The sequence below is a fragment of the Apodemus sylvaticus genome, chromosome 9 (genome assembly GCF_947179515.1).
Source record: "Apodemus sylvaticus chromosome 9, mApoSyl1.1, whole genome shotgun sequence".
Classification (NCBI taxonomy): Eukaryota; Metazoa; Chordata; class Mammalia; order Rodentia; family Muridae; genus Apodemus; species Apodemus sylvaticus.
The window spans coordinates 20,509,004-20,528,865 of NC_067480.1; the positions used below are offsets into that span (position 1 = coordinate 20,509,004).

Genomic DNA, 19,862 nt, shown 5'->3' on the forward strand with positions numbered 1-19,862 from the left:
TTACTTTAAAACACTGGAAAAACCTTCAAGCACACCCAAAAATATCACAATAAAATAAATCATCAGGTACCACCCTTAATTCAATTTCAATAATTAATACTCAAGTCCAATATTAGTTTATTTCTAGCTTGTCTATGAAATAGACAATGAAATAGACTATGATTAGTGAAGCAAATCATAAAACAACACTTCATTTATAATTCAGTATGTACAAGGCTCCTAAAAAATGGCAAGCTATTATTTCTATTAAAAATTAATTATAGTTGTTTAATATAACCAAATACCCAACTGCCTCATTTTTTCTGCTACAGTAAAAATGGAAGGAGCATCTACATATTGCAATTTTATTATAATTATTTAATATTACCCTATTAAGATCAGTGCATCAAAAAAAATCATGAAATGAAACTACCTCGCTGACAGGGCTGAATATGCAAAAACCACAATACTTGAGTTAAAAAAACAAACAACAACGACGAAGAAAAACCAAAAACCAACAGCAGCCAGGCTTACTGGCTCAGGCTTTGGTCTCAGCACTTGGGAGGCAGAGGCAGGTAGACTTACATGAATCCGAGGCCAGCCAGTGTACATAGTGAACTCCAGGACAGTCAAAGCTACTTTATAAAGAGACCAGAAAGCCTGGGGCTGGAAAGATGGCTCAGGGGTTAAGCTCACAACCATATATAATGTGATATGATGCCCTCTTCTGGCATGCAGGTGTACATGCAGATAGTGCACTTATACATACAATATATAAATCTTAAAAACAAAAAACACAGGCTAAGAGGACTACAGGCCTCTCTGAGAGACCATCACAAGAAGATCATGAGTACATATGTTCCAGATTGGGTTGGAACAAAAAAAAGAAAAAAGAATTTAGTTGGTAAGGTACTAAAAAGGATAGATGGCAAGTCAAAAGTTTCTTTCTAGCTGGCTGTGGTGGTACACTGCTATAATCTTACACTCAAAAGACAGGAGGATTAAATTCAAACTGGAGGCCAGCTTGGACCACACAAGGAGACCAAGTCTCAAAAACTGAAAGTTTCTTTCTGAATTGTGATTGTGTATGTTGTGTGTTTGTCTGGACCTTAGAGGAGGAAGCTCCTGGTTTCTTGTATGCTAAATGAGTGTTCCACAAATGAGCTGCAGGTCAACACTCCAAATCTTTCCTATCCCATTGAGGAATAGAAATAGGGGGAAATACTCATTAAAAATAAAATAAAAGGCAAACCAGTTGTGATAACATCACTGGAGGCTAAGGTACAAGGATTACAAATCTGAGGCCAACTTGGATTATTATACAGTGAGTTCTGGAATAGTCTAGACAACAAAGAAACCATGTCTCAAAACACAACAAAACACTAAAATGCACAGGAATACATTTTAGGTTCTTTGTCTTGTTGGTTTTGAGAGAGTCTTTAAAAGTTCAACTTAAACTGGGAATCTTATTTCAGCCTCCCAAATGCTGAGATTACAGGGATGCAACACTATACTAGGCTATGACAGATATAGAATTTAAAAAAACAAGCCCTAAAACTATCAAGTCATTTTGTTTTTCCCAGATTTGTATAATTAATTTGATTCTAAACTGGAATCCCTATGGTATGTCTCCTTTCTTTAAGTACTGGATCAATAATGGAAAGATAAATACCTGAGAGTAGAAATGTAGAGACTTGCCTTCACTACTATTACATGTCATTTCTTTCTAACTACCAGATACAGGAAATGTCATGGGTATCTTTCTACACCTCTGTATCTCCGTAGCTTCCTGACCCAAGTCTGCAGCTATTTTGAGGTTCTGGGTCAGTTCAGACCAAAGAAGAGTAATATCCAATTTCAGTTTTCTTTCTTTCAATAAGTATCCTGAGAGCTGGAGAGATGGCTCAGCCGTTAAGAGCACTGAATGCTTGTTCTTCCAGAGGTTGAGTTCAATTTCCAGCAACCACATAGTGGTTCACAACCAATTGTAATGGGATCGATGCCCTCTTCTATCTGAAGACAGCTTCAGTGTACTCATATAAATAAAAAAATAAATAAATAGCATCCTGATGCACAACACAAGCACAGAAGTGGAGAAAACATACAATGATTATTCAATACAGAGAATGCAAGGCTATGAATTTGCTACCCTACACCCAAACATAACTTGTATTCTCAATTATTTTCTAACAATGTATTAAACATAACAAAATGGGTTTTTGTTTGGGGAGGGCTGTAATAAGGACCCAGAAATCTTGCATTGAGGGCAAGCACTTGACCAAGTGAACTATACACCCCCAGTAATGCCAAAATGAAAACTGAAAGAGGAATACTGAATTTCTAAAGCACTTGGTTTTTAGTGAGAAAACCTTGGTCCATTAACATACTGCTAGGTACAGATCGCAGATCAGTAAGATTCCCCACATCTAAGATACATGGTCAGACTAAAATTTTATTCTTTTACATTGCATATTTCAATGTCAGAAGCTATGAATGTCCTTACACTTGACCCACGCTTCTTTATTTCATAGAGTAACACTATCACCCTACTTAAGAGACAAAAGATGACTAGGTGAACAAAACCTATTTTTGCAAGTGGCATTTATAATGATGGACTACTCATAAAGAGGAACCATCATTCATGTACACAAACTGTTATATTTGTATACATTACTCCCAATCTTCAAAGACTCCTCAGAGTAGGATCCGGAAGAGCTTTTATCCAAAGTGCCTGGACTCTCTTGCCATTTAGATTTCTTAGATTTGAAGACAGTACAAGCACATTATGCAAGACAACACTCTTAAAGGAGCTTGGGGCCGCAAGCCACAATCAAAGGCAGCTGAACAATCAAAGGGAGCTGAATTACACTCATGAATGATAATAGAGCGAGGCCCCACAGCCTTTCCCTAGGTTACCCAGCTAACCCAGAAGGAGAAGCTTTTGTTTATTGAGCAGTGGTGCTCAGTAAAAAGGGGGGGGGGGGACCCTTCTAGGTGGAAAAATTGAAAAAAGGATCAGGACAACCTTTACAACTAAGAAAATCATCACCAAAATCAGATATAGCAGCACACACTGACAGTTTGAATGCTGGGTATTGCAAGGAATCCCTGAATGGCAACTACCAAAAAAGCCATTGAAAACAAGGAGTCTCAAATTAGAAGCATCATGAGAAACAGCCTTTATGTCCTACAAAATTGTTTTTCCTTATGTTAACAAGACGGATTTAAAAAATGTATCTAAGATACTAAAACAATTTTCGCTACTAAGGAAATACTTGAGAGCCTAGGGACCCCAATATTTGACTCCTGAGAAACAATCCGTCAAAAGGATATCTAATTCAGTGAGAGTCCTGAATAACTAGCAGCGAGCAGGAACTTCAGAACAGATAAGCAGAAGACAGAGAAAGTGCGAGGTAACTGCGCCCTAGACACGAGGAGTAGTAAACTGGGTTAAGACTAGCCAAAGAGATCACAGTAGTTTGAACTAGAAGTTTTAAGTGTTAAGAGTCGGGTAACCTAGTGCAGACAAGGCAAGGCGCCACTAACAAAAGAGGCCGGAAGATACAAAAGGGCCAGGCGTGGTCTGGGCCTACGGTCAGCTTCGAGTTGGACTTAATCGTTTCTCAGTCAAAGGCCTCCACGCCATGCTCCCTTTCCCGTGTCACTTACTCCGCTGCAGCCCTTTGTCTAGCGTCGCACTACCTCGGGGAAGGCCACTGCAGACAAGACCACTCCTCTAAGCGCCTTTCACTGCCTCAAATTGGGGAACTCCATTAACATCCCAGGGTGACAAGTCCTTCACACCCCCAGGGCGAAATGGCACCGTTAAGTGAGAAGATGGCCACACAAGCACAAGTGCTTCGTAGATATGAATCTAACGCTACCTCACCCAACTCCTCCATCCGCCAACGTTAAACGCCCGGCTCTCCACCACACAGTATTTGGACTGTGCGCGGTAACTTCACTGGGCCCAGCCACGCCAGCCCCAATGCCCTGGACCTGGCCAGTAGGATCACCCAGATGGGGGCCGCCCGTCCAGTTGTCCTCGAAGGGACGACGCCAGGCAGGCACCCATCGCTGGAGCCGTGGACTAAGGGCGCGGCCGCCCCTCCCCCACGCGCACCACTTCCGTACCCGTTATCACCGCCTGAGCGGCCGGGCGGAGGGGAGAACTCTAGCACTTTCTCAGGACCGACAGCTTGACTCCAGCCCGCGCGACAGTGGGTACACATTGCTACACACTTACCCGCTAACACGCCGGAGAACGCTCGTCAGGCGACCGCACGGACCTGCCCCGCCCAGTAGCGCGCGCGAACAGATTGCGTCATCGCGCCGTTCCGCCCCTTGCCAACTCCTTCCTGGGCCCCGAGTAATTCCCCTCCCCCATCCCCCCCCCCCCCCCCCCCCGCGGTTGCCTGCAGAGCGCAAGCGTGGACACTATCCTGTCGACCGCCTCTGCGCAGGCGCTGTGCCCCTCCCACGGCGGTTGGCCATATAGAGGCTGGGGGCGGGGGGAGGTCAAGCGTAGCCTCTTCTCCTTTACCAAGATGGCGTCTTGTTCCTGTTTCGCCACAGTTCCTACCTTATGAGCTTGGATTCCTCACGCTAATAAAAGAGGAGCAGGTAATGAGATTCCCTGCTTTGTGGGAAACTAGAGTTGGGGGAAGGATATTTATTAGGAAGGAATAAGGTGTCCACTGAGAGCGAGAGACAACCGGGGGCGGGCAGGTGGCAGCGTGAGTGCGGAGCAATGAAGGGAAGGGAGCCTTTTGCCTCTACCCTTTCCTCCAGGAAGATGGCGGCAGCACCGACCTAGGAGCACCGAGCCGGGATAGGCAGGCGCCTGTGACTTGCCGGCGGGCAACTCTAGCCGCCTCCGCGGCCCTCTCTATGGCGGGCTGGCGTCCCGGGATTGGCTACGTGCTAGTCACGTGGGTTTACCCCCCCCCCCCGCACACCATAGAGTGGTGCCTGTCCCTGGGGACGTGGCCTTCCTGTGTGATCGTGAGCCCGTGCCCCGCGGGGGAGGGCGGAGCCGGCACAGCCCCCTACCCTCTTTCAGTCTAGGGCGGGCGGTGAAATCTGCGGCATACCCCGCTCGCTGCGACTGGCTTGAAGCTGGCTGGGAAGGTGCAGTACTGGACTGCGGCCTGGCTCGGTTGTCCTTCCCTCTCTCGCAGGAGGTCCCTTGGCTGGTCAGCGATCGTAAACTCCTAACCTTAGGCCTTGCACCGAGGCCTTTCTATAGAGAAAACACCCTAGAGTACCTCGCCAGAGAAGAAACAGCAATCGCGCGACCCTAGTGGGTGATGCACACAGTGTCGGTATCCCAAGCTGTTTTGACACATGCCTTGTTGTGAGGGGGTGTTTTTTGTGCGGTATTACTTTGAAAAGTATCCCAGTACTCGAGGCTACACTGTATATCCTGGCAGAAGACTGGAGGGTCGACTGGGCATGGTGTTTGGGCATGCATACGGTATAACTGTGAACCATAGGAGACTGACTTGGGTTTTATTATGTTTACAGACAAGGATAAAGCATGGGGAAAACTGGACGGTTATAACCTTCACTTAAAACTTGGCTCGCGCTTCAGCTTTGGGTTTTGCTACATAGTCACCTTATGCTCTCAAGCAATGACTTCACATATTTGTTAATGTCCGTTTAAAGAGTCACTTTCTTAGTAAGTAACTTTCTGAAACCCAGTTAAACCAGTCAGAATTTTGTTTGAGGCTAGTAGTAGCAACAAGCTAAATTTTTATTCTGGAACACTGGGTGAAACTTACTGCTTAGGCTGAACATTTAAAGTACCCATAGGCTAAATTTGTTAATTATGTTGATATTGGGACACTTAAAGGCAGTTCTTTAATGTAGCTCTGAAAGGGGCTTTGGGTCTTTGTTTTGTTTTTAAGTGAATTACTACTTAATGGATTCAAAACAACTCTTAACCTATTATGACAGCTTTAAACTTAGAGAAAATGTAGCATATCTCTTCCAGTCTCAGGAATAGTATTTTGGAAACCAGTTAAGTAATTTCCCATGGCACCCAAGCTTTGTTGGTAGCATTGGTTAGAATCCTTCGCTGCTTAGATACTTGCTTCATCTTGAGAACACCTAAGGGGGTTGAGACAGGTCAAAATAGACAGGGACACACACACACACACACACACACAAGCAGATCCTTATCTTTTTCTCTTTTGTGGGCAGGCTTACTTCTCAGTGGCCAAATAGACTTTCAAGTACATTTAGTTTTATTTTGATCTTCTAAATTTCTAATGTCAGGCTAATAACCTCATTTCTTTAGCATTAAAAAATGGGTGCCACACTTGTGAGGGATTCTAAGGGTACAGAGATAGAAAAAGTCATTTTTCCTTTTTTTCTAGCTCTTTGTGGTTTACTGCAGGCTGATTTGTATTGTAATGAAAATATATAAGTAGAAAATAGACTACAATTACTTGTTGGACAGCCCATAATGGAAATAAGTAAAAGAGATAGGAAGGAGACTATGATTACTTGTTGGAAATCAGTACACTTGTGATCCAGCACTTTGGATTGGGATGACAGAATGATCAGGAGGTCAATGTCAGCCTCGTCCATCTTCTACATCGAGAGTTTAAGGACTGCTTGGCCAAAAGGATACCTGTCTCCCCCCCCCCCCCCCCCCCCCCCCCCCCGCCACCCCAAGAAAAGATAATGGTCCTTGAACTGGCCTTTGAAGAATGATAAAAGAGTATTTCCAGGTGGAGTTGGTAGGATGGAGTGTTTCAAACAGAGTAGGAAAGGGAAGACACGACTTATAGTCAGTGGCATACAGCAAAAGGCTGAGAATTGGACAAAGTATGCCATTCTTGAGTGGCAGTGGGCATAGCTGTGTAGAGAAGACATCTGCATGGAGATGTCTTCATGGCGTACATGCAGTCCCTTCTCAGTCTGACAGGTCAGTCGGGATTATGACCATAGGAATGACCTGTGATATTTTGTAAGATAGATTCTTCATTATTGTCTTCTACATGAAAATTATTTACTATAGTCTTGAGCAGAGAACATGCTTTTTTGTTATTTTTCATTTTTTGACAATTTCACTCGCATGTATTATTTATCTTGATCATACCTGCTGCTTTCCACTTTCCATGAATGACCCGCTCTTTTTAAAATAATCCACTGAGGTCAGCAAGTGCTTTTTGCATGAGCATGGCGAACCTATTAGCAACCACAACCAGGAAGAAAAAATGACACCACCACAGTCCTTCAGCGGGCATATACTACCCGTAACTCCTTAGCTGGCGTGGACTTTCACGACTCCCCTATCCCATCCATACTGAAATTGACTGACTTAATGCAGTGCAGGTAACTTGTGCTGCTCTGAGTTTGTGACTATAATGTCCTGACCTGTACAGCAGGCAGTATTTTACAGCACTGCTCCCCATCTTCTGACTCATTATTTCTGACCCCCTTTTGGCAGTGTTCCTTGAGTCTCGCTGGGAATGGGTGTTGATATAGAGGCCCCATTTAGGCCTGAGCACTCAACAAGAACAAGGTTTTTAACATCTCTTCTCATTTTGGATTAAAAAAAAATCCTTTATCTTAGACTAACAATGAAGTGACTGTTCTTTAGAATCATTAAAGACCACACTTTAATAAACAATGTTCATCATGAAGACATCAAAGACTGAGGGGTCTCTTCATTTTCGTTTTGCAGATAAATACTATTTGGGGTGTATTTTAAAACTCTAATTGAGTTAAATCCTTAAGAAGCTTATTCTTCCAAGAATAATATTTTAAAACCAGGAAATAATGAAAATGTAAAAAAAAAAAAATTTAAAGAGTCACAGTGCACATTTGTTAATCGTTTGGTTTAAATGAACTAAAAGTCTTCCTTCAGGAAGGTAATGTGAGTCCACTCTTCTCACTGTACCTAACATATCATAAATTTTAGATTTAGAAAACAGCTACAGGCACTGGAGAGATAGCTCAGAGCATTTTCTGCGCTTACAGGGGACTTGGGTTCATTTTCTAGCACTCAGGTGGCTGTTCCCGTCCATCTGAAACTCGGAGTTTCAAGGAATCAGACATCTTCTGGCTCTAGGGTGCCAGACAAAAGCATGGAGTCAATATATGTATTTAGGCAAATCTCACTCACATAAAATAAAATGCAATCTTTGAAAAGAAACAGCTACAAACCAGGAATGGTAGAAGGTACATGTCTATAATTGTAACTCTTAGGAGGCTAATCAGGTATGTAGAGATTCAAGGCCAGCCGGGGCTACAGAGCATGACTATGCCTTCTCATACTTAACTTGATTCTAGAAGCTCTATTTGGATGGACAGAAAAAGATGTAGCACTCTTGAGTCGTAGCCACACTTAGTCAAGTGCTTGTCCCAGGCCCTTTCAGACCGCGGAGGTGCTATGGGACTGGCAAGGTCTAGTCTCTCGACGTGGTTCCTTTGTCTCTTTGTTTTCTTCTTCATGGCTTTCGGGCTTTTTAGTGCTAGCCTGTTGCCTGACTCATAATATACTTCAGTTGGGTTTCCTTTTTGTGGCTCGCACTGATGAACTTACATGGAGCCAATTTAGCAAATGTTTTGAACCATTTCTGCTGGATTGAGAGACTCCAAGTGGACTGGCAAACAGTGATTTTTGCCCTTCTAAATTTCTGTCTTTCTGTGTCACTGGTCCATAGGTGCCTTTGCTGACTTAGGCCATCTCCACATACTCATTCCACCCAGGGTACATTTGTGTACATGTGGGTGAGCACAGGATGGAAGGTGTGATCCCAGCACTTGGGCATTTGGGGCAGGAGGATCAAGAAAGCGGTCAAGCTTGGCTGCTCTCAGCTACATGTTGAGTTCCAGGAAGCCTGGACAATGGATAAGATGGTGTTAAAAAGTTATAAATAGTGCTTCAGTAAACAAAACAATCTCATATCTAAGCATAGGTAGAGGCAAAATGGTTATTTTTTACATGTTATGTAATTACTTAATTGAAAAATTAGTCAAAGCTTTTGGTAACAAGATTTTAACTTAAATATCTACAAATTTAGATTTTTATTTGATTGATTGATTGATTGATTGATTGATTGAGACAGTGCCTCTCTATATACCCCTAGCTGTCTTGGAATTCTCAATGTAAACGAGGCTGGCCTGCTTCTGCCTCCTGAGTGTTGAAACTAAGTCATGTGCCACTATACCCGGCTTTAGATTTCTTATATGTACCAGTAATTAAGTAGAAAATAAAATACAAATAAGATATGGTGAGACACTCCTGTAATCTCAGTACTCAAGAGTCACTGACACCCACCGACACATCCCCAAGAAATTGTTATACGTGTTATTTTGAGCTAAAGCAGAATTTATTTTTTCTAATTTTCAGAATAATAAATATTTTAATGATGAGATTTCATTTTGGATTGTTATTGCAGACTTGAAGTTTTCTCTGTACCATTAGAGGTAAACAAGATACGAAGACAGTTGGGCATCTTGACCTTACAGAGCTTAGCTTGATTCTGACTGTTAACTGAATAGCATTACATTAACCATAGCTACATTCCTTGCTTTTTTTTTAGTTTTTAGTTTTTAGTTTTGATTACACCCATTTATACATTGGGTGTGGGTAGATTGTTTTATTTGGGGTGAATGTGAGTGTGTGCACGCGTGTGAGTACACATGTGTGTATATGCCACAGTGTACATTTGGATGTCAAGATAACTTGCAAGCGTTCTTTCCTTCCAGCGTATAGATCCTAGGTCATCAGGCTGAACTGTAAGAACCTTGGCGCACTAAGTAACAGAGACAGACAATGTCTTACTCAATAGCCGAGGTTGCTGTGGCACTCGCTGTGTAGTCGCAGGCTCCCAGTGCCGGGATTCCGGGTTTATACAGCCATGGCCACTTGCCCTTACTCATTTTTCTTGGTACTGGTAAGAATTTTAAAATTTCATTCAAAATCAAGTTTATATCTTCAAGTAGTTTAAAAGTCAAATCCTAGAAAGGCCAAAGATACCAATATCCCCTCTCCCCCCCCCTCCACTAAGCCAAAGGGTGTAAAGTGAGGCTATCATACATCTAGTTTGTTGAACTTTTTCAGTTTTCTTGTCACTAAAATCCAATTGCACATTCTCCCAGTTCTTGAACTATTTTAATAAACATAATTCCTTTATCATGTGTGTGTGTGTGTGTGTGTACCACAAGTGTGTGGTGCCTATGGATTCTAGAAGAAAACATGTGTGTTACTTTGAAACTGGAGTTACAGAGGATTGTGAGTGGCCACGTGGATGCTAGGACCTGAACCTGGATCCTTTGCAAGAGCAATAAATGCTCCGAGCCATCTCTCCAACCCAGTCCAGCTCATTTCATTTTTGATCAGTCTATTCAAGTGCCTGTGACTTTGCGTGTTCCTGCAGTCCTCCTGTAGCTCTTGACACTCTGTGAGAGCACATTGGTTTTCAGGAACCCAAGTCCATTTCTTTGTGTGTTTTAATTTGGTGAGGGACATCCTCTGGTAGTTGTCATGCAGTAGTTGTGAGAGCTCGTGCATCTGAAAGGCCTTTTTCTGCCTTATTTTCTGCCTGAGGTTTGGGGCATCATTTGGTTCTTTTTCTCAGCTTCCACCCCAAGTCTCAGGCCATCCTGAGATGTGTCTTTGGTGAATCAAAAGACTTCCTCTGAGATTTAGAGCAGAACTCCTTTAGGGGCTGTTTTCATCCCATGTCTTGCATCGGGTCTGAATGTCATGCTTTTCTCTGCTGGGCATTTTTCTTGGCTTATCACTTTGGGTTCTTCCCATATACTTTCTTGTTCTTTCAAGAGATCTCTTGGTACTTCTCAATTAGTACTGTAACCTTTCTAGATTTTATACTACCTCTGATTAAAAATTTAACTTAAAAATTAACAGATCGGCATTTCATGTGTGGGGTATAAAACGCTGTTATGGCTGATAAACAGTGTGCAGTAGTGTTCTGTGATCAAAAAGTATTTGGCATTTACTCTCAAGAATTTGAGCGTATGTGATCTATCACTTGCTGAGTTTGATAGTCCTTACTGACACTTTGTGCCTTCTGCTTTTGTGTCCTTTCTGGAAGTTGTTCTCAGATTTACCTCATAGCCCTTTTGCTGAACTCTACTAAGAGCTCCTTTTTTTTTTTTTTTTTACACTTTGTATTTTTATTTGTTTCCTAGGTTCTGTATCTATACATAGCCTATAGATATTCTAAATTTTCTTTACCCCAAAGTCACCGTTTTCTGCATTGCTGGTAAAAGATTCAAGGTTCCATGTCTAACCTCTTATATTTTAAGGTTCAGGCTTGGTGTTTTGTGTCTTTTAAAAAATCATTAGCCGGGCGGTGGTGGCGCACGCCTGTAATCCCGGCACTCTGGGAGGCAGAGGCAGGCAGATTTCTGAGTTCGAGACCAGCCTGGTCTACAGAGTGAGTTCCAGGACAGCCAGGGCTATACAGAGAAACCCTGTCTCGGAAAAACCAAATCCAAAAAAACAAAATCATTATCTGTTGTTTTAGTAGTACTGCAGAAAGGGGTGCTAGAAAATGTGTTCCTGCTACATGCAACTGCAGTAGGAGGTGGGTGCCATAGGAATAAAACCAGGTCACATGTCAGTGTGGGAGACAGGTATATCATGTACAGCCAAGGAAAGAGGAGGGAATAATAGTGTCGTAGGGTAGGACAGGAGAAGGCAGGAGCCGCTGGTCAGAGCTACTTGGGAAGGCTTGCTGATGGAGTGGCACCTGTGTCAGTCGAGCCTGCGAGCGAGTGGGTGAGCTGAGGACAGCCATTTGGAAAGATTCTCAGTGTGCCGGGGAGGAGGAAGTACAAACGCATGGGATGGGAACGGGGTTGGAGTGCTGGAGAAGTAGGGGACGCTAGGTCCTAGGAGACAGTACAGGACAAGGAAAGCGGCAAGCAAACCTTGAGGCTTTTGGTAATGAATGTCTTTGAAGACCTGCAGCAGAGTAACCACTGGTGGTGGTGATAATTTTCCCATCAGCCTAGGGTCCGTGCTTTACTCCTTCTGAGGAGGCTCCAGGTGAAAGCAGTTGGTGAGGAACAAAGCATGGTCGGTATCTTCGCCTTTCATTTCTTGCTCTACCTAACCTGGCTCTGTCTCACAGTCTACCACCTACCCAGAGGGCTGTGCGTCCTACAGAACCATACACTTGTGACTTCTCTTGCAACTAAAATTACCTTTTTGGAGAGATGCCCCCTCTCCAAATAGGATAAGTTGGTGTTTATAAATGCAATAGAACTCGAGCAGGCTTAGGCTTTTCAGAAGATCGGCCTAGACAACTTTGTGACTAGTTGAAAAAGTTGTGTTTTTCAATGGTATTTTCTCATAAGCTTTGCTTTGGTAGCCTTCAGCAGTACTATTTTAAGCTTCCAACTTGAATTTTACTTCAGATCATCATTCCTCTGTTCACTCCTGTTCTGTTGCCTAACTATGGGTATTGTGTCTTAAGAAATGTGTGTTGCATCACTCTGGTGGAAAGTTGGAAAGGTTATGAACAATGCAGACTTCATAGTTAAGATACAGCTGGAGAGATGACTTAGTGGTTAAGAGCAGCATGAACTGCTTTCCTCTAGGACCTGAATTCAGTTCCTACCATCCATGTCAGCCAATTCACAGCTGCTTTTAATCCCAGCCTCTGGAGGACCCAACTCTGTGGGCACCAGCATTGGTGTGCGCATATCTACACACAGATGTATACCTATAATTAAAAATAACAAAAGTAAATAAAAATCCAGATGGCAGATGAGCTGAATGAGATTTCAACCTAATAATAAAAGAATTGCCTTAAATTGTATTTGTACATGTCAGACTGGAAAGAATAGACATGATCATCTTAGTTATCAGGGGTGACAAGAATGGCTCACAGATTGTAACTAGACAGTTGAGTTCATTAGAAGGGCAGTTTTATTCCAGCAACACAAATTGATACATTGCCTGAAAAAAATTATTTTTTCAGGAATCTAACCTAAGGAGACTCTGGCCAAATGGAACAGAGGCTCACTGAGTGGCCCGGGTCACACTTAAGTGCTTGTTTCTCCTGCCTTGGGGGCAGTACTTGCCTTCCAAGTACTGATCTCTGAGTTCTGAGGCTAGCCATAGCTACATAGGGCCACTCTGGCTATAGAAAAAATACAAGCTACTGAGGAGTTCCATCAGCAGGGGAGTTATTGTTACGTTTAGTCCATTTAACATGCAGTTGTTAAGAAATGAGTTAGAGTTGTACAGGTTTTAGAAAGGCAGTGTGGTGTAGTTATAGATGGAATTAGGTGTGGCAAATGGTAGGTGTATATAATGAGATCTTGTTTTTATTTAAGCCATGGATTTGGAGATGTTTCTTAAAGAATACATCTAGAACCAGGCAGGGTGGCACATGCCTTTAATTCCAGCATTGGGGAGGCAGAGCCAAGCAGATCTCTGTGAGTTTGCTTTACATAGTGAGTTCCAGGACAGCCAGAGCTACATAGTGAGACCCTGTCTCAGAAAACTAAAGGGAAAAAGAAAGGAAGGAAGACAGACAGACAGACAAAACCTGGGAGAGTTATCAGTTTTTACATAGTGCTATTTGAATTATATTGCTTAATGATAGAAATTACATTTCTTGATAGACTATTCCTATAGCAGCAACAAACACATTAATACCAGTGTACTACACATTAATACTAATATCAAACCAGTACTAACGTAGCCCCTCCTGTCCCATCTCAGGCCCTGCTGTGGGCGGAAGACTCTTAGGATAGATACTCTTTGCTGCGACAGTAGACTACATCTGGAGTGACTAAAGGTAGGAAGTTCCTGAAGCAGAAGCCACATGCTTGTAAGTGACTGTGGGTAATCATTATGAGTCCTTTCTAAGTATTTTCTAGGTTTCTGAAAATACTCTTAACAGTATTCCCTTTCTAAAGTTCAGACTGCTAGGCCTGAAGGACTTCTTCATCCCTGAAGACCTGCTTTTAGCTTTGGACCTGTTGTTTTCTATTAGTTTTCAGGAAGGGTCTTGCTGTGTGTGCCATGCTGGACTTCAGCTCACAGTGTAGCTCAGACTGCCCTTGAGCTCTCAGTGATTCCCTCCTGACACAGCAGAGCACAGCTAGGTAGCTGACATTACTCACTGTGTATCCTTGGCTGGCCTGGAACTCAAAGATCCTCCTGCCTCTGCCTCACAATTGCTAGGACTAAAGTGTTTGTCGCCATGCCCAGCTTCTGCTTTTGTGAGACAGGCTCTCTCTCTGAACCCACATCTCACAGATGTGCTGAACTGGCTGGCCATGGAGCTCCTGAGATCAGCCTGTGCCCCCTCTCCCAAGTGAGTGCTGGTGTTGTGGGCTGTGTCTGGCTTTGATATGGGTGTTCGGGATCCATGCGTATGTGGGAGCGTTCTAATATAGACCACTCCCCAGTGTAAAAGTAAAGAGTCTCTGATAGGGTTTATTTTTATAGCTCTGGGATATCAGAATATTTGATTAATTCAGTTCATTAGAAATTTAACTTAAGGGCCGGGTGTGGAGGCGCACGCCTGTAATCCCAGCACTTGGGCGGCAGAGGCAGGCGGATTTCTGAATTCAAGGCCAGCCTGGTCTACAGAGTGAGTTCCAGGACAGCCAGGATCACACAGAGAAACCCTGTCTCGAAAAACAAAACAAAACAAAACAAAAAAAGAAAGAAAGAAATTTAAGTTAAGATTTATCATGTTAAGAGTGATACATTGACCTGCTAGTCACTTGTATAGTATTCGGCATTGTGATCCATCTCAAGAGGGAAGCCCAGCATAGTGAACACAGGCCTCTAGGCCCGTACCTGGGAGGCAGAGGCTGGAGGGTCTCTACTGTGAGTAAGGTCAGCTTAGTCTATGTAATGAGTTCTAGGGTGACCAGGATACATGAGTGAAACAAAAGCCTCACTTGCTAGACATGATGATGGATACCTGGAATCTCCCTGTTCTTGAGAGGCTGAGGTAGAACATTGTGAGTTTGCAGCCAGCCTAAGCCACATAGCAAAATCTTATCTCAGAAATAAAACAAGACCAAAGAAACACTTTACCTGCTAAAACTTGTATTCATTGCTTGCTTTACTTTCAGTAATGGTCCTCAGCTGGGACAAATTGTCCGCAGTGCTTGGAGAACTTTGGTTCTCATAACTTAAAGGTGCTTCTAGAAAGATGGATATATTCAGTCTCTTACAATGCACAGAACAGCCCAACAAAGATTATCTGGTCCAAATACCAGTAGTGCTGTTATTGTGAAGCTCTGTTGTACAGGGTCAGTTGGCAAAATCTTGTAGTCATTAGCTCTATGTTTCAACTTCCGGGAGTAGGAAGAACCTGGTGGAGTACAGGTGTTGCAGGTATGATTTGGTGCTACATTGCCTGCAGTGTAGATGTTCTCAGGGGTGATGGCATTGGTAACAGGACATTTACTCTGCTTCCCTTTGCTGGGTTTGGGTTAAGCAATGTGTGTAAATGCACTTAATCCTCACAGTGACTCTAACAGGTACAGGAGAGGAGACGGGTATAAAGAATCAGAGAGTCAAGATTTGTAATCATTTTTTTTCCTTTTCCTTTTTTTTATCCTCACTTTTTTGTTTTGTATCAGAGACAGGCTTTCTCTGTGTAGCCCTGGCTATCCTGGAATTTATTTGGTAGACTAGACTGGCCTCAACTCAAGAGATATACCTGCCTCTCAAGTGCTGGGAAGGTGTGCACCGCCACTACCCTGCTCATACTCTCTTTTAGAAGTTAACAAATTTAAATATTCAGTCACAGTTACCTAATGAGTGTCTTCAGAGCCTCTCTAAATTTCAAGGTTAAAAGGTAATGTCCACACCATTTTTTTTCTAGTCCAGGAGTGAGGACAGTCAGGTCTTTGCATAAAGATAGATATTCAGTTCCAAAATGCCCATTGTATAATTGCCCTGTGTCCCTCAATCAGCAACTTAATTTTTATCAAGTCCACATTCCTCAGTAGGTTTCTGGTAGGGAATGAACACATCCAGAGTTATCTTTACAGTAGCCTGCTGCTGCTTAGCACTGGAAGTAAAACTTCTTATAGCTGCCTTCAAGAGATTGCCTTTCTAGTCCAGACTTCCAGCCATATTAGTGTTTCTGTCATTCTCTCAATGATCTAGCTCCATGATTCAAGCCACTTCCTGTCAACCCCACTCTAGATAAGGATAAGATATTGATGAACATTTTCTTGTCCGGATCACCATGTCTTAAGTGGGTAGCCAAATTATCAAGGGTGCTAGTCTGTGTTTGAGGGGATAAATAATAGGGTGCTGTTGGTTTGTATTTGGCATACTCATCTTTCAACTAGCTTTTTGATGAATTATAATGGGCTTCTGAGCTCTAGATTCTGGGTTTCAAGCTCTGGGAAAATGCTTGCTATATGTAGAAATAATTTAGTCTAAAGGCCATCAAGTGACGTCAGTGCCCAGCTTTCTCAGGTTTACATGGCCTACTCTTGAAGTCTATTGTATCTGTGAGTGCATTCTGTGGCTGTGCTCAAGTCCTCCAGGCCTGCTGTCCTTTGGTACCATTCTTTGGTTGTTAGCAACTGTGTTGCTTGAAGGTATGTGACACTGTTCTGCAGCAAAGTTAGTGCTGTCTCCTCTCACTTCTTATTCACTTTCTATTCTGATCACCTTCATTAGCACAATTCCTTTGCCCTTCTGACCTTCTTCTCCAGGGAGGCAAGGGGCACTTAAGTTGGCTGGGGCCAATGATTTGTGTGTCTTCCAGGTTTTAAAAAAAAAAAAAAAAAAAAAAAGGACATGCATAATACTCTGAAGTTGGATTGGACAGAGCAGACAGACTTTTCTTTCACAACTAATTGGACTGGCTGGACCCAGTGCTAATTCTGGTTTCTTTCTAGAGATGGGAACGTGACTGCAAACAAATACAGTCCTTTTATGTTGTCATCTTTATACTACAGATAATGCTTGAGTACATCTCAGGGATAGTCCCTAGGGTGTACTAACACTTTTGTGTCGAGCCTTCCCAGGACTGGGCTTCTTGGGCTAGTGCAGATTGAGGCTGTTCTTAGGCAAAGACCCTCTTGCCTGGAGTCAAGCAAGCAGTTAAGGACACATGCCTGGATTCCTGGGGAAGGGAGAGTGATCCTCTGGGGGTTCCTTGGCAGCAGCACCTGCAGAGCAGTTCAACCAGTGGGGGTTTGAGGCCTGCGGTGGTTGCCCTATGCAGAGGCCTTGGGGGAGTGGTAGCTGGGGAAGAAGGGCTCTGACCCACCAAGAAGCAGAAGAAAGGAGGGGAAGAGGAACAATAGTGCAAGTGGAGAACTAGCAGAAAGTTCTGAAAAGGTTTGGTTGGTTTGGCTGTTTTTGAAATTAAGATAGAGGTGACTGACTTGCAGATGTGTTCTCTCAGGGATCCCTTTCCTGTATAAAATGTGTAGTTCTAAATCCCTACCTTGCTTTATAATATTTTAGACTTGATGGATGTATATGAGTAGAAAGAGAATCATTTTGTTTTAAAATGATTTGTATGGGGATTTTTCTTGTTTGTTTTATAATATTGGGAATCGAACCTGAAACTTCAAGCATGCAAGGTAAGCACTCTAGCCCTTAACTATATCCCCAACTGTATTAGTCAGGGTTCTCTAGAAAAACAGAACTAAGAGAATGACTAGGTCTCTTTCTCTTATGTATGTGTATATATGGTTATATGTACATATAAATGTGTAGGGTTTATATATAATTATATATAATATACATGTCATGAAAATACATATATTATGTATATAATAAATATAGAATACCATACAGGCTGTGTGTGGCTCAGCTAATCCAAAAATGTCCTGATTATAAATGTTCAAGAACCAGCAGTTGCTTAGCTGGTTAGTTGCCTAGTTGCTTTGGCTGGATGTCTCAGCTGCTCTTCTGTGTAGGCCATTGTCTTAGTTAGCCTTTTACTGCTGTAAACAGGTACCATGACCAAGGCAAATCTTATAAGGACAACATTTAACTGGGGCTGGCTTACAGGTTCAGAGATTCAGTCCATTATCATCAAGGAGGGAGCATAGCAACATCCAGGCAGGCACGGTGCAGGAGGAGCTGAGAGTTCTACATCTTCATATGAAGACTGACTTCCAGGCAGCTAATGTGACACTCAGAGTGACACACCTACTCCAACAAGGCCACATCTACTCCAGCAGGGCCACACCTTCTAATTAATAGTGGTACTCCATGGGCCGAGCACATACAAACCATAACAACCGAATCCTGAAGAAGTAGGCTCTGATGCCAGTGAAGGAATGGATTTGTAAGAGTAAGCAGGGGAAGAGCAAAGAGCTTCCTTCTTCCTTGTCTTTATATAGGCTTATAGCAGAAGATGTGGTCCAGGTAGAGGTGGGTTTTACTGACTCAAATGATCTCATTTAAAAGTGTGTCTTCCTACCTCAAAAATCCAGGTTAGAAGTGGTTCTTCCCACTTCAGAATAAGCAGAAATCTTGCAGGTGTGCCCACCATTTCTTTTAGATTTTAGTTAATTACAGATGTTGTCAAGGTAACAAGAATAGCCATCACACGAACCTTTCTCACTTTCCTTTCTTTGATTTGTTTTTAATCCTGTGTGTATATGCATGCATTTATTTATGTGTCTGTGTATAATCTTGCCAGATTTTTCTCTGAGGCAGAAGCAGAAGGATCTCTGGGAGATTACCAGCCTAGTCTAGAGTGAGTCAGATCTCCATAGTGAGACTGTCTCACACAGTTAAACTGCATATCCTACTCCCATACCTCCTCCTGCCTCTGCCTCCAGAGGAGCTGAAATGACAGGGGGTCCTGATCACCCATGACTGCTCTGTGTCCTTCTTGTTAAATTTTACTCTGAAGCTTGAGTATATCTCAGGGACTTTTCTGGTTACTGTGAATGGAGTCAAATATGCTACATTATCCTTGTGTGTGCATGTTTAGCTGTTATGTGACAGATTAGAGAGTCAAATATTTATAAGTATTTCAGGGCTGGAGGGGTGGCTCAGTGATTAAGAGTGCTAGGTGTTCTTCCAGAGGACGTAGATTTGATTCTTAGCATCCACATGGCAGCTCACTGCCATCTGTAACTCCTCTTCTAGGGTATCCAACCCTTTTTTCTGGACTTTGGGCATCAGGCATGTACGTGGTACACATATATACTTGCAAACACCTATACACATAGAATGAAATATAATATTCAGGTGGAATCATGGATTTGCTCTTCAGTTTTTAAACATTATAAGAATGTAATTCACTAGGTGAATTACAGCCTTGAATTAAATCATAGGGAGACATCAATTTGAAGAACAAATTCTTTTCTTTTGAAGCAGAGCTTCTATTTTGATACATTTGTTTCTGCTGGGAGCTGACAAGCCATCCCCAGAGGCCCAAAGTTCCCTGTTACTCTGTTGCCTGCACAGTGAGCCCCGTGGGATTGCAGGGTGGCCTCACACAAGAGGACTCTTAGCCTTCCTGGGCTTACCCTGGCAGTTTTGGGGACATCGCAGTATGAGCCAGAAAACTCAGGAGCTTCCTTAATTTACACAGATTCCAAAGATGGTTATCAAATCACTTTGAGCTTGGTAAGTGCAAGGATAAAAAAAGATGATATTACTAAGAAAATCAACAGAAGTCTGGTATAATCTGAATTAACCCTGAAACATGTAAGATGGTTTGTTTTGGAGCTATGTTTTCTGTGTACAGACACTATTGTGACTGTCTTACCTTCTTTTCTTTGGCTAGCTATAATTTGGTAGCAATACAGCTGCTTGATTAAGTGAGAAAGCAGCACTGAATGGGAAGAGGGAGGAAATATGTTCTTCCAAATGAAGACCTTTCCAGGCTACGCTGTTAATTTTACAGCCAGATCTTTATGCAGATCAT

General features: G+C 42.7%; 2 protein-coding genes across 4 annotated transcripts in view; one reads left to right on the plus strand and one right to left on the minus strand.

Annotated features, from left to right (window-relative positions):
* The window catches only part of Septin2 (septin 2), a 31,705-nt gene extending 27,370 nt beyond the window's left edge, over positions 1-4,335 (minus strand). Inside the window, exon 1 of one of the 3 annotated variants that reach the window (XM_052192444.1) lies at positions 4,226-4,335. Coding sequence is in view for 1 of the 3 variants with exons in the window: in XM_052192443.1 (XP_052048403.1) it covers positions 3,864-3,881 (18 nt within the window). In the remaining 2 variants the exon portion in view is untranslated. Of the gene's footprint in view, positions 1-3,863; positions 4,059-4,225 lie in introns of those variants that run through there. The other 2 variants (XM_052192445.1, XM_052192443.1) reach the window with 2 other exon arrangements.
* A 146-nt stretch (positions 4,336-4,481) lies between these two features.
* The window catches only part of Hdlbp (high density lipoprotein binding protein), a 70,011-nt gene continuing 54,630 nt past the window's right edge, over positions 4,482-19,862 (plus strand). Inside the window, exon 1 of the mRNA XM_052192441.1 lies at positions 4,482-4,602. The gene's annotated coding sequence lies outside the window, so the exon portion shown is untranslated. The remainder of the gene's footprint in view (positions 4,603-19,862) is intronic.